The following is a 15638-nucleotide window of genomic DNA, read 5'->3' on the forward strand; positions in this document are numbered from 1 at the left end:
TATACTGACTCGTCATGCTGCAAAGTATGGCACTTTTCTACTTGATCATGAACAATATTTTCAGACAGCCAAGAGAACACAGCATTCTCTCCCTATTAATGTAATGATCATAAACAATTCTTCACTAACAATACACCGGGCACTGTCCTCCTTACTTCATGCATATCATTTACTCATTTACAACTTACCACATTGGATGTACTTCTTTGTTCATATCTTACTATTTTACAAGTACAGAAAACAAGACAGAGATGATACATAATTTGCTCAAAGCCCAATATCTAATGTAGTATGCAACCAGGCCACCCACACACGATGTATCAAATGCTATCTGCCTAACCAAGGAAGATGTGCCAGGGTCCCCATATGATTCTCAATTAATTTCAAGAATATCCAAGAGGTTAGGAGAACAATCAGAGTTACAGAGTGTAGCACGGCGACTGTGAGAATCCAGAATCAGACAAGATTTGAGCAAGTAATCTTTTGGTTTTCCACATGATTTGGTTTTCTAAAGTTCGAAGGTTCAGAAGCTCACTTGTCTTGTTCAAGAGTTCCACAGCCCCACTTCATTTCAAAAATAATATAAAACAATTACTTAATAGGTAGTATATACAGCTTTAACATGTTATAAATTTACCCTTAAATCAACAGCAAAATTTTACCTATTTAATGTATATAAATTGCTTTTTAAGAGACAGAAAATAATTAATATCAATAATTCATTATACTACTTTTGCAAGAATGTTATTATTCAGATACCATATTGTAATGTAAAAATCTGACCTCTAAAAGCCCTGGAGAATTGCTCATTCCTATCGAACAGCATGAAAAGTGAATTACTTTTATGATCTTCAAACAATCAGTATGATTCCAGCTTTTTCGTTTTTGTTTTCTTTAGCAATGACGATACATTCTAATAGTGAGATTCTTTGCTTCCTATTTCTTTCCTAGAAATGTCTTGGAGGAACAAATTTAGCACTTTTATGTTGTCTTCACTATTTAGTAACATATATAATGATCATGGTATGGGAACTATATATTTCATTCACAATTAATCTGTACTTTGTCCTCTTATACTTTTTAACAAAGTTCTTTAAAAACATACTAGGTCACTTCCTCCAACCAATTACTAAACATTTATTAAGATTAATCTCAATATACTGCAATTCTACACACAATTTTTATTGTGATTTGTTTTAAGCATTTATACGACTGATTACTAATTTGAGCATTCTTACAGTATAAAGATATTCCCCAGTTTACAGTGGTTTGACTTGCAATACTTCAACTTTATATTAATGGAATAAAAGCAACGTTCACTCAGTAGAAGCTCTGACTCAAATTTTAAATTTTTTTTTTTTTTTCTGAGCGACATTACTCTCTGGCTACCTTGGGTAGTTGCTGTGAACTGCAATTTCTAGGTAGATGTGATACTGACGACAAATAACAGAGACTCTACGTGGTAATTTGTTGCTGAGCTATGATGTTTGGTAAGTTAGATAAGTTAAATGTATTTTCAACTGACCATGTTTTTAACTGAAAATAGACTTACTGACAAGTCATCTCATTGTAAGTCAAACTAGGCTCCCATCATCCCATCTTCCTTAGGTAATAAAATATAATTATACTCGCTACCTTAATTTGTGATCTGGCTAAATGTGACTCATCCCCCTTCCTCAAACATGTATCAAATCTCCTTTTTATCTCTCTCATTTTCTTTGTTATTTACCTTAAAGCTTCTTTTCAGGATACTATTCACATCCTATTTTTTTCTGAGAAGACTTTCTTTTATTTCTTACCACCAAATAAATATGAAAAGCTTCCAGATCCTTAAACTCTGCTTGGTTTCACTTATAAGATTCTGTCAACATATAGATGATTTATCCATTATTTTCTACACTCCATGAAATTGTACATTCTTTGAGAGAAGGGTCTCTATTTGTTCACGTTTACACCTCCGGCAGCAGTAGCATGGATTCCCTCCCTAAAAACGCTGTCCAGAAACACTGACCTCATGACCAGATGTATCACACTATCAAGGGGCAGACAAAATTTGGAAATCATAGGGAGATCCTATTTTGTCGGTTTAGGAAATATGTGTAAGCGTGGAGGCACGTGTATGCAGTCATTCTGTGTCAAATTTTCCTTCTGATAAAAGAATGCTTTGTGTTTTCAGCAACCCTACACAGTTTTGAGTTTGAGGATGAATATTTCATGTAAAACGTTTTGGACCTCACTAAACATAATGGCAGTAATACTTTTCAGATTGTTGCCTACATATGTAGACATGTGTGATTTAGATTTGGAACTTTCTTTAAAATTCTCAGCAGCCTTCTCATTTCCTCACTCAGAGGGCCTGAGCTCTCTGGTTAGAGAGGTTAAAGGATACTTCCAAATCTGGCCTTCGCAGAATATGGAGTATTTAGCATTCCCCAATCATATCATTGTCCTATACGTGTGTCAGTCTTTGCTACTTCAAATAGATTTCTTTCCGCACAGTCTCAGTCCCCTCCTGTTTTAACCATTCTCTCTGGTTTCCTTTCATGCCGTTCAATCCATGCCTGGTGCTCACCTTTTCTATACCAAGCCATTGCTCTGAGTAATGATACTGGCAGCTCCTCTTTCTGCTTCTTTCATTCTCACATTCTGTTGCTTCCTCTCCTCTGTTCCATTTTGCGCACTTTCCTCTGTGAATCGCCAAGTTCCCCTCTCCACGGACAACATTCCTATTACACTGTCCATGTATTTCTCCTACTCGTATTCTAAGCCCCTTGTTACCTACTATTTCTTAGTTGCTTCAATTTCTTTCTCCAATACCTTGACTCAGCCGCTGTTTATATTTTTAGCGCTAACTCATTTTATGTAAAAGATGTATTCCTGCAAACCTACAGATTAAAAAACAATCTTGCGAGTAAAATTTTACTGCATATGCAAGAAGAAACTTATTTTAAAATAGCCCAGTGTGCAGTAAATTATGGCCTATCATTTAGATCAGTACACCCACTAAACACTTTGCATTAAAGTGCTCACACTTTCTCTTTTTTGCAATCTTCTCATTGTAATTCTAGAATGTGTAGATGGCTCACTGCTTCTAGTCCTTTTTGAAATGGCTGCTTACCAAAGATGAAATCTCTTGCGCCTTCCTCTAAACAACTGAGGGAGACCACACTGACTCAAGTAAAACATTGCTTTTGACTCCGCCCTCCACTTCCTCCTTGCCTTAGCTGTCTGTCCTGCTGTTCTCCTTTGCAGTGCTATCAGGCTTCCTTCCAGTCCTTTGCTCTGCTTCTCCTATACGTGCGGTGTTTTCCATGCCGGCTTGAACTCACATCCTACTTTCTTTCCTTCTAGATTTGATGTTGGATTTAATGTTATTATTTCTTTTTTCTCACATGTTCAAAACGTGTTTCAACTCAACCGAGTGGCTAAACAGAAGGCACGTCTGCACGGGTCCCCACCACGAACAGGCTCTGTGATCTGTTCTTGGGAATGCATGATACCTTGTTTAACCAAAATACCAAATGAAAACACAGAACAAATATAAATACTCACACTCAGCGTATTTCTGAAGTTGTGAAAATTCTGAGGGGCTGAGGTGGGCCCATTTTTCCTGGTTAGTCATGGTGGACACGAGGAGTTCTATTACATACCAGGATGGGAATTCTTTATTCAGGTGCTGGACAGAACTGTATGCTTCAAAGATTCTGCATGATGTATTTCACGACGAAAATCCTCCGGCTTTCAAAGTACGCAATCTGCCAACCACACGGAAGAGTGGTGGATATTTGCAGTTTCAAGAATGTGGTAAAGCACTGTGAGAAGAAAAACATACAGATCAATAGATCAGCACTATGAAATAAAATTAAAAATCGAGTGGTTTTTATAAAGTGTTAAGGATTTTCAGTCTCTGAGTAATGTATTTCAAATTAATTTTGCTTGGCATGCTACTAAATCTTTAAATGTTTACTTTGATGATATTTGATTATTTCCTAAAAGTAAATCATAAAAATAAATATAATTGAGTATAAAGGTGAAGAATATTTTACAAAGTCTAGCTCTACCAAAGTAAATTTTTATGTTGAGTTTTATAAATTCCACATTCTAAGAGCAGGACATTGTTTTTATCAGTCTGGATCCATCAGTGTTTTAAAATCTAAATATTATATTAAAATCCAGACCCAAATTGTTAAAGGATTATAAATAAGCACTGTAGCTCAGTGTCAATGCATATAAAATTTGCTGATTTACTAGTGTTCTAATACTTGGTTGGAATGGTGAACATATATTTGCCACCATGCAAGTTTATTTTGAAGGTCCTATAAATTATTTTCCTACCAATCAAATAAAGAGAATAATTTCAATTTTGTGATTAAAAAATACCAATAAATTTGCCAAATTACAGTAATTTGAAATATCTTCAAAAGTCATTTAATGACAGTAGATGATTCTAGTGTGAATCATGCTTTAAAATAAATCCCTAGGTTGTCATGGACTTTAGATTCACTGGCAAATCTGTAAAGGTAAACAGAGTGAAAAGCCATCTGTTTTCAACTTTTTATTGGAGACTGTAACCAGTTCCTCAGAAATCCATCAGACTAGCATTATAACCTTCATAGAAAAGAAAGTATTTAGAAGGAATTACCTAGTGTCTGTTATTATTGATAGGATTATTTTTACAGGTGTCGGTAGCCAAAGTCACAAGGTCCATTTGGCTTTATGGCCTCGTCCTTCTTCTGCATCCTTTACTGTTCTACAATAGCAACCCCAGGGCCTCACTGCCACGTACACCCTTGTCATTTTTGCCTTAAAAATACAACAGAAAAAACCCACCGGGGTTGGGAGGAGTTGTTCTTCAAGATCCTTACATTTAACTCTACAAAATGGCAGTTCACTGTTTAATGAGAAAAACAAAACAATCCTGGTGTTAAGAGTACAAGTTGTAGGGGAAACTAAAAGAGGTGGGGGGATGAGATGAACATTCTTGTACATCTTCTGCCCAGGATCCTCCTGCTAATCTCATTATTCACCCTGATTTTATCCTAACTCTTCTGCTTCTGGCCAGTTGCTCGCAGCTTTGGTAGAAAACGATGTGTCCCGTCCTCCACTATCCAGAGGGAGACCGATGATTCAGTCACATTTGGCACATTACACGCTGTCTCCTGAGGCTTTAAATGCTGAGTGGAATGATTCAAGGACGGGTGAAAACAGCTGGACCTAAATCATTACAGAAATAATTGGATAACTGTCCCTGTCTAAGCCTGACTCTCCATCTCTCATGTTACCTACAGAAATTAGCGATATTCTTTTAATAAGAATTGTATTCACATACCATACTATTACACTGTACCCATGCATGTGCACAGTTGTGAGTTAATTAAAAAATTTAAATAAATATTTTAAAACTGAAAGATTAAATGGGCACACATCTGTTTCTGTTAACACAAAATCTCAACTGATGATAATAGCAGTTCATTAGTTCCTTCTAGCACTAGCTATTGTGCTCCCTTGGGTACCAGCCAAAATTCTAAGACACCAAAGACATAGCAAAGATAAAACATATACAAAACATGAAAATAATGCTGCCTCTAATAACACGTTAGCTTTATCGAAGGCTTACAGTGCTGCATGGCTTCTAGTAATAGCACCAGAACTCCACAGCTTTACTCTGGAAAGGAGGTACTATCTTTTCCCATTTCCCATTTCAACACGTGAAGAGGGTGATGATGGGTGACTCGAATCCGGTAGGTGTGGCAGAGACTGTTCCAAGTACCCTCAACATTCATTCTCCCTGCTCCCTTTAACAGAAGCTCAGTTTCATTGGGTGAACGTATCTCTGTGCACGTGACTACGTCCCCAGCTTCCCTGCATAAAGAAGTGGTCATGAGGTGTAAGGAGATCCCGGTTGACCCACACAGAAAAGTTTTATTGGAATAAACAGCCGGGAAGGAGTCTTGTAAGCAATCTGATTGCTTCCCCCTTCTTACCTGCATGATGGCACATTGGCTCTAAACCCAGCAGTTTCCTACACTGTCAGGTTACATTTCAGGAGCTCAGAAGAGCACACCCCAGTAAATTAGACTGGAGGGTGAACAAATGACAGCAGAACAAATCTGGGCCACTTCCTGTCTTAGGAGCTTACGATGTAGCAGAGCAGAGATACTCATTAGAGAAACCAGCAAGAAGCCAGCATTTAGAAGGGTTTCAATGCTAAGTAGAGAATTTTGGACACTATCTTGAAGGCAATAAGAAATAATAAAAAAGGCCAGGGATTTAGCTCAGTTGTACCACTGCCTGCTTCGTAAGTGCAAGGTCCTGAGTTAGATCCCCAGTATCAAAAATTAAAAAAAAAAGAGAGAAAAAGGAAAAAAAAATAATGAGAGGACTACAAAAAAAGTTAAGAAAACTAATCTCCTTACATTTGGAGAAAAAAATGTTAATTTCTTCCTATGGTTCCATTCTTTTTTATTGTTGCAATAGCATCTCAACCACCCATTGAGCTCTCTTCTTTCTTTAATGTGGTGAATTCCTTGATCCCACTAATCCTGGCATGGTCATGAGCTAGAGTGACTCACAGGTCATCGGACAAGTTACCAACAATTGATTAAGAAATAGTAATAGAGAGAACTAATCGAGCCCATCAAAGCACAAAACCACTTTCGTTGCCCCTAATTCATGTCAGAAGACAAACATTAGACAGTACAAATTAAATATTTTATGATAAAATATTATATCCAAACAAATAAAAGACCAAGGGAGCACGAGTTGGTACGAGTCGGTGTTTTTAAATTGAATGACCAAGGGCACCATTACTTTAACACACAGTACTATTATAAAGACCCTAGGGTCTCAGTTGATAACGCCATTTTAAATTTGGTTTCCCTAGGCTTCATTCATGGGGGTGTAGCTGGAGCATCCTTTCCTGGTGAAACTTTTCACTAGTTGAACCAGTGCATCCTGAGCCTGTTGAAAGAGGAGTACTGCTCAGAGGTATAGCTATTCTTCCTGCTCAGAGAGTGTTGAGAATGACAGCACAATTTAACAGTTTCTGCCTCTTCATAAACGAGGAGAAAGAATGTGACACTTTTCAACAGGTAACCCTATTGTGTATTCACCGTCTTCCTGCTCCCCTGCAGAAGGCTTTCTTTAGGCACAAAAACAAGTGTCAGGAGGGATCCACTTTATTGGCTTTTGGAAAGAAGTCTAATTCTGACTTTCTCATCTAGTCAATAGATGTACCACTTCACTTAGCTGTTGGCAGAGCATAATTATGTTGGAGGAGTCGAAGAAGCCTCTTTGGCCCATTATACCTGGGCTAAAACACATTCTCCATAATTAAGGAAAAAATCAATATTTTCATGAAAAAGCCATTAGGCTACATCTAGACAAACACATCTGATGGGTTAGATGCATTATTTGTTAGTCACATTTAAGTAGATTTTTTTCAATAATTATTAGAAGTCAGCCCAATCATCGAATAAGAGTTGCTAAGCATTAAGGCACACTGATGAACATATGCATTTAAATTTAAGGTGTTATTATGACTGAAAATATTCACTAGCTCTCAAAGATTATAAACTCCAAATTGTATGGTAAGCAGTGGAAATAGTCCTGGAGGTCAGAAAAAGAGCAAGAACAAGTAATAATCACAGAACTATTGAATGGAAAGTTGGATTAAACTAATGGATAATTAAGTGCATTGTTTGATTTATAAGTATATAGTAATTTAACTGTGGAAAGAATTCTAGACTGAGCCCAAAGCCATGCCTGGCACTGTGCCAGATGCTGGAGATATAGGGACTGGCAACGTAGGCACAGAATCTGATCTTGTTGAGGATGAAGGATCTACATTAAATATACCAACTACACCAGGTGAAGTGTGGAGAGTCATATAAGAAATGGTCTGTAGGAATTCTGGATTTTCAGATCAGTTTGGAATACCAAGTAAGCAGCCTATAGAGAATGATTCATTTAAACTGAATAATAAAAGTTGATTAACAATTAAGTCCTCGAGTGTCTGAGCCCACAAGCAGTCTGAGAAGTATGCCAGATGGGAGGGGAAAAACTAGAAATATTGAGAAGCTCTCTAAAGAAGGCAACTGTGATTGGACCCTGGTGGGCAAGAAGCAGCAGGAAGACCAGATGAAAAAATAACTCACACTACATCCTGACTCTCCTTAGGGGTCAGATTAGATACATGATTTTTGAAGCAAATTATGAAAGCACTAAAAGATTTTGTTCAGAAGATTAACTTTTCTGATGAATCCTTTAAGAAGTCCATTCTGACCAGGGGGATAGGAAAGGGACAAGAATAGAAATGGGAAAATCATTTAGTGGGCTTTTCCAATACTAAAAAGGAGCTCATGGCTTTAAGTGGAGATGTGGCCATAAAGATGAACTAAAAGGCTTAGTCAAGATCTATATGTGTTGCATGGTTTGATAACAAATGTTATGTTGTACGCAAGATGAGGGAAGCAAGAATGACTCCTATATTTCTGGCTTCAACTTAAGAAATAGAAGGGTAGAAATTGAAGAATTCTTCAATAAGCGAGTTCCAGGTTTAGCAGGAAAAATTTCAATATTTTATTGTGGGATTTGCAAAATTTGAGATGAATGTCAAACTTCAAAATTGAAAGTACTAGTAGGTAGAGCTAAGTTAAGCCACAAAAAAAGATATAGGGTATACAATATTATGAGTTATCTGGTACACACAGTATTTAATGCTACAGGATAGATAACTTTGCCCAGTGCAGGAGCAATGGCACCCACTGAACCACTAACCCCTGGCTGGAAAGAGCATTTGCCATGAAGCTGCAAAGACCATAATCAGCCCACAGCCTCTACTTACTGTTGTTAGAAGCCAATATAGCTTTTGCAGCAAGGAAACACTTTTCAGACAGGGACCAATGATGCAAGGCGATAACCCACTCCACTTTGGTCAGTGGGCATTCTTCACTGGCCCTTACATGTTTAAATAAAGACAATGTTCAGTTCCACACTGTGGTCTGAGTCTATCCCTTACCTGCTCCTCTCTTTTCATCTGCATCAGATCTGCATCATAATCTCAAGAATTTCTCCACTCAACCCTCCTTGCTTCTCACTAGTTTTATCTTTCCTGTGAACAATTTACTGGTGTCTTTTCAACCACTAATTCCATCTCGGTGTTTTCTGGTAAAGGATCTCAAGTGTCAAGTTCCCAGTACAAAACAGATGGACACTTAGAATGGGTAATGAAGAGTTCAATGAAAGGATTATTTAGGGTGTGTGGAAAAGTGTTAGAAAAGCTGACAGAGGCTGGAGTTGTGTCCTGTACTTGCAGTGGTTGGGAGCTTAGCAACCCTATGGCTGAAGGGACTCCACATACAGTGTGTTATGTCACAAGAGTGGCTATGGTTTGATTGTCCCCTGTAAATTCACATTACCTTTTAGCTGTCACTGTGACAACATTAAGAGTTTGGACCTTTGAGAAGCGTTTGGTCTCTGAGGGTTCTGCTGGTCTCCTTTTACCTCTTTGTTCTTCTACCTCCCGCTATGTGGTTACATAGGAAAAGACTCATTTCGATGTTATTATCAACTCTATCTTGGATTCTAGAACTGTAAGGAAATATATTTCTGTTCATTATAAATTATTCACTTTCTGAGATCCTGTAGCAGTATAAAATGGGCTGAGACAAGAGTCATGCCTTAGGGGGAAAACACACATCCCTGTTAGATTGACTTAGCCAGGAAGGAGTTGGGATGATAAATTCCCTGATTTATCCTTCTCCAAACCCCCTTTATGATCCAATGCCTCACACTGACTAAACCTAAGTGTCAGCCAGAGGGAAAAGAACATTCTTAATGAAGTCTCACTGATTCAATCTCACCAGGCTTAGAGTAAGATGAGGAAAGCAAATGAGAGACTTAAACTTGCAAATATGAACTGCCAGATGCATCTGGAGCAAAACTGTAATGGGAGAAATAAGGCCAAAGATAAACCCCCAAGTAGTTTCTCATATTTAGAAACTAGAGATAGAAAAGAGGCTTCATTCACGGCACTCTAGCAAAAGAATTAGAAGAATATACTGTCAGAGAAGACAAAAAAAAAATCCAAAGAAAGTAAGCCTTCAAGAAGATAGAAGACACTCTTCAGAAATGGCTGAGCCACTAAATAAGATGGTGATGAAAGGAACCCATAGCAACATGGTGGTTGTAGCAATGGTAATTTGTTTGAAGTTGGGCAGGTCAGATCAGAGAAAGTCAGGTTAGCAATAGATTATGGAAGTCATCAACTTTTTGAGAAGTGTGGTTGCAAGAAGTAGCTAACAGAGGAGAATGTAAACTCAGGTATTTTATTTGTTTTGTGTGTGTGTGTGTGTGTGTGTGTGTGTGTGTGTGTGTGTGCGTTTCCATTTTTGATAGAAATTATTGTAATATATGCTTTAATTATTTGAAGGGTTTATTCATAAGAGAGGTTCAAACATCAGAAGACAAAGAAACTGACAAGTGTTTCAGAATTCTTCAGAAGGCACCAGCAGACAAGTTCTAGAAAACATGTGAGGGTAGAGATTAATTTTAGGAGTGCAAACATAAGTAGTCTTATAGATTGTGTTTATAAAATGGAAATTTTCTAGTCATTTACTTCTGTTTGTTCAACAATGTACAAAGCTCAGTAGTAGGAGCTGAACAGGAAAGAAGGAAATAACTGTGGAAAACTACGAAAAAATATAAAAATGTGGGAAAGCCATGCAGTAAAAACAGCAGTCATATTTAAGTCAACTAGATATCATTACTGATTAATTTGTAGCTATAATGGTCACCATGCTCTTAAATCATTAGTTTACAGACTAAGGCATCTGAAGGAAAAGTAATTATATTCTTGCCATCTTGTATCACAGCGATCTGCATTTCCATTCAAATTCTGAGCCAGGTTTTTTCCCTTTCTAAAGTGAATCATTTCACTTATCTCAATATCAATTTCCTTTCTCATAAAAAGTGGGTAACAGCCACCCACTTCACAGAGCTATTAGAATTTAAAGAAATAACATGTGTGCATCATGTAATCAATGAAAGGTTGCTTTTTTGTTTTATAAATAAAGATTTAAGATCTACATATAGTATTGAAGATATATATTTGGGGGGGCCTGAGTGAAATCTACAAACCTGTTAGAAGATTATGTGGGTGGCTCAATATGAGACTCATAATTGTGTTATTTTGGGACTCTGCTGATATATAAAAGATCCAAAAGAAAATGTTCAAGGGAATTCTTTGGTGATGCAAAACTGAAATGTAATAAGGTTTGTATTGTGCACATTTATAGAATCAGTATCTTGAGCTTGGGTTATTATTCTACTTTATTCTGCCTAAGAAAGTGACTTTAAGTGAATTTTTGGTTCCTTTTATTTTCACATATGACTTGAAGACACTTTTTAGGATACAGATTTGGAGGTTGGATGAAAATGAAAATCACACACAGGGATGGAATCTTTTTCAACATGCAATCCTGAATAGACTGTGAGGTAGCAGACCCTATTCCTTGAGAACTCTGCTTTGTCTCTAAAAGATTTTGCCAATGTCTTTTGCCCCTCAGTATTATGTATAGGAACCAGGGCCTTCACACTGGGCTTCATCCACAACAGTTTATTTTTTTGAGACATGTTCTTCATATGTCACTAAACTGCCCAGGTTGAGCTGAAATTTGTGGCTGTCCTGCATCAGCCTCTCACACTGACAGCATCACAGGCATGCACCACCATGCCCATATTAGATGTAAATATTTATTCTGTGTCTTCTTTCAACCTGGGACCTGGAGACATGGCTTGCTGAAGAAGTGGGAGTCCAAGAATAAAAGGAAAAAAAATTGAGAGTCTAGAATAATACATTTTTTAAAAATATTAAGGATCCTGAACCCAGCAATAGAAAATATTGATTTTGTAGGCCCAGTTTTGATTTATTTTTCAGGGAACAAGGCATATTTGTGTCTTTTATAAAGATTTTTTTCAAATATGATTTTGGGCTGAAATGAAGAGATAAAAACAAAACAAAAATATGATAAAATACTCTTTACTTCATGCTCAGGATTGAATCCTGCATAAGGAAGAAAAACTGAATGGCTTTCTCAATCTTTCTGACCTGGGCATTTTCAACAGAAATAGCTATTTCTTAGAATACTGATTATTGCAAGTTGATGAATTTATCTTTACAATGTTCTGTGCCCAGTTTAAGAAAGTGGAGACTACTAAAAATAATTACCCAACTATTAACTCTTTTCCTAAAGAACCTATAGCACAACACATATTCAAACTTTATATTGAATTAAGAAATTATGTGTTTACTAACTGTATTAATTTTTGCATTGCTTAAAAGTAATAAATACAGTCTCCTTGGGCACCTCCTAGAAACTGATAACTACTGGCAAGAAACTAATATATTCCAATCTTTAATTCCTAGAAAATAGTGAACACCAATGCTGGTGTTCAACTTCAAGCTAGAGTACACAGCTGTTAAAGACAATCAGTATTGAGACACACTGGGGACCTTTTCGTGAAATAATATTTGAAGGCTGCTCAGAGAAACAAGTAATTCTTGCAAAAATACAGAATATAGAAATGGAAAGCTATATTCAACTTACACACAGTGACATATATTTTGTTTGTGTATAATTTTATTTTGGTCTAAAAGAAATCCTCTACCTTAAGCTATGTACATATATAAGGTGGTTAAATATATGACTTTTTAGCCACGTAACTTTGGAGCTGAAACTGTTCTAAAATTGTCACTTTGATATTTAAATTCTTTATGCCTGATTCCCCTTCTTGGAAATAAAGAATACAAATGATTTAAGGAGAACACACTCTCGTGTGGAAGGCACCTACTGATTACCACATGCTCTGTGTTTATTGCATTGGTTGCCTGAACTGATAGAAGGGTTATGTTTTGCATGTTATACTTTTTATCTTAACATACATAGAAGTTTGCCTCCAGAACTGAGAAAGAAGTAATTAACTAGTTGGTATCCTCTATATGTTGATGGCCCATAGAAACAAAGAAAATAGTAAGTTTTTATAAGCAAGAAATGATTTTTAAATTAAAATTGGACTAGAATAATTATATAATAGAGCATAATCCATTCAAGGCAACTGAGGAACAGTCCTCAAAAGAACAGACTTTTTGACAAGTAGCAAAAGTTCTAATACAACTTTCTAGCAACAGATAATGAAAATAGGAGTTTTGCCACAGTGGCTCTAGCTTGGACTTTAGATTCCCCTCTGCCATGAGGCCGGCCAGATCTACGGGCCTCCTCAGTAGCGGGGCCTTTCCCTGTGGGTGCCATTGATTGCCCTGACCCCCAGAAGGGTAGCCGCAAGGGCACCTCTGAGCACCGCCCCCAACCCCGCCTCAGATGCCCTGATTGTGCCAGTCCTTGGACACACGCTGCAAAAGCATGGCTGACTATAAGGGGTGGTGATTGATCCCATTGTGTATCATGATTCGAGACTCCAGAACAGAAACTAACAAAAAAATAGATGAGCTTAGGAACATAATAGAAACCATGATGGCCCAGAATTAGAAAAAAATGGAAATAATGAACACCCAACATAGGAAAGAAATGGAATCTATTAAACAGATTCAAACAGATATCGAGGAGATTAAAAACTCTATTGAAAGCATAGGCAACAGAATAAAAGATTGCAAAGATAGAATCTCAGATATAGAAGATAGGATTGCAGTCAGTGACCATGAAAAGAGAGGTCTCTTAAAAACAGTAAGGGAGCATGAGAAATCGATCCAACAACTCCTAAATGATGCAAAGAAGAATAACATAAGACTGATAGGAACCCATGAAGTAGCAGGAGAAAATGCAAATGACTTAAAAAAGCTGTTCACAGAATTAATGACAGAAAACTTCCCAAACAGAGGGGAAGAATTTGACATACAGATAAGCGAGGCATATAGGACTCCAACTAGTCACAATAAAAAAAAATCTACACCTAGACATATAATAATCAAGATCCCAGAAACCCAACAGAAGAACAAAATACTACAAGGAGTAAGAGAAAACAAACAAATCACATGCAAAGGAAAGCCCATCAGAATCACAGCAGACTTTTCAACACAAGCCCTCAGGTCAAGGAGGGCCTGGAGTGAGGTATTTCAAGTCCTAAAAGAAAACAACCTACAACCAAGACTGATGTAGCTTGCAAAACTCTCTTTCAAAATGGATGAAGAAATAAGATACTTCCATGACAAAGAACATTTGAGAAACTTCATGAATACTAAATCAGTACTACAGGGAATTTTAAACAATATCCTAGAAAAAGACAATGAAGATCACAACACCATGAGGCCCAACAGAGCAAATCAAATAGCCAAGGCAAGAAACTAAAAGGAGAGGACAAAAAAATTAAAAAGAGTCAACAAAAGGAAAATAACATAACAATAATAAATCAGTACATATGTTATAACTATCAATGTCAATGGCCTCAATTCAGCAATCAAGAGAAATAGATTGGCAGAATGGATTAAGAAGCAAAACCCAACAATATGTTTTATACAAGAAACACACCTAGTGCAAAAAGAAGCCCATAGACTGAAAGTGAAAGGATGGAAAACAATTCTCTATGCAACAGGAGCCCAGAAAAAAGCAGAGGTAGAAATCTTATTAGCAGAAAAAGTAAATTGCAAACCAAAACTGATTAAGGGAGACAAAGAAGGCCACTACACCCTTGTAAAGGGAACAATCCAAGAGGAAGAAATGACAATCATAAACATATATGAACCAAATATAAATGTCCCCAAATATAGAAAACAAATATTAAGTAACATGAAAAACAAAATAAGCACTAATACACTTGTAGTGGGGGATCTAAATACCCCACTGTCACAAATAGACAGATCATCTAGGCAAAAAATCAACAATGAAATACTAGAATTGAACCAAGCTTTTGAACACATGGATTTATTAGACATCCATAGAGTGAGTGGTCCACCCCACAAAATCAGAATATACATTCTTTTCAGGTGCACATGGGTCATTCTCCAAGATAGATCACATACTAGCTCACAAAACAGGTTTTAATAAATGAAAAAGAATTGAAATTATTCCCTGTACATTATCAGATCACAGTGCAATAAAGCTGGAGATCAATAGCATAAGAAACTGTAGGAACTTCACAAACACATGGAAATTGAACAACACTCTCCTGAACAATCAATGGATCACAGAAGAAATTAAAGAATAAATCAGACAGTTTTTACAAATAAATGAAAATGCCAGTACAACATACAGGAATCCATCGGACACAATGAAAGCAGTTCTACGTGGAAAATTCATAGCACTGAATGCCCACATTAGGAAAACAGAGCAAGCTCAAATAAACAACCTAACGATGACTCTTAGACTCCTAGAAAAACAAGAGCAAGAAAAAAACCAAAGCTCTAACAAGAGAGGAAATTATAAAGATTAGAGCAGAAATCAATGCAGTGGAAGCTAAGAAAATGATACAAAAAAATAAATGAATCGAAGAGTTGGTTTTTGGAAAGAATAAACAAAATTGGGCCAGGGATTCAGCTCAGCAGTTCGGTGGCCTGCCTCGCAAGCACAAGGATCTGAGTTCGATCCCCGGTACCAAAAAAAAAAAAAAAAAAAAAAAAAAAAAAA

General features: G+C 36.8%; 1 protein-coding gene across 11 annotated transcripts in view; it reads right to left on the reverse strand.

Annotated features, from left to right (window-relative positions):
* The window catches only part of Dgkb (diacylglycerol kinase beta), a 609362-nt gene that overhangs the window by 540264 nt on the left and 53460 nt on the right, over positions 1 to 15638 (reverse strand). For 8 of the 11 annotated variants that reach the window (XM_010643347.3, XM_033757026.1, XM_010643348.3 and 5 more), the window contains exon 2: positions 3553 to 3812. In XM_010643347.3, the coding sequence (XP_010641649.1) occupies positions 3553 to 3622 (70 nt within the window). In that variant the 5' untranslated portion in view covers positions 3623 to 3812. Of the gene's footprint in view, positions 1 to 3552; positions 3813 to 15638 lie in introns of those variants that run through there. The other 3 variants (XM_033757027.1, XM_010643351.2, XM_010643350.3) reach the window with 2 other exon arrangements.

The sequence above is a fragment of the Fukomys damarensis genome, unplaced genomic scaffold (assembly GCF_012274545.1).
Source record: "Fukomys damarensis isolate Sample0158 unplaced genomic scaffold, DMR_v1.0_HiC HiC_scaffold_4, whole genome shotgun sequence".
Taxonomy (NCBI): domain Eukaryota; kingdom Metazoa; phylum Chordata; class Mammalia; order Rodentia; family Bathyergidae; genus Fukomys; species Fukomys damarensis.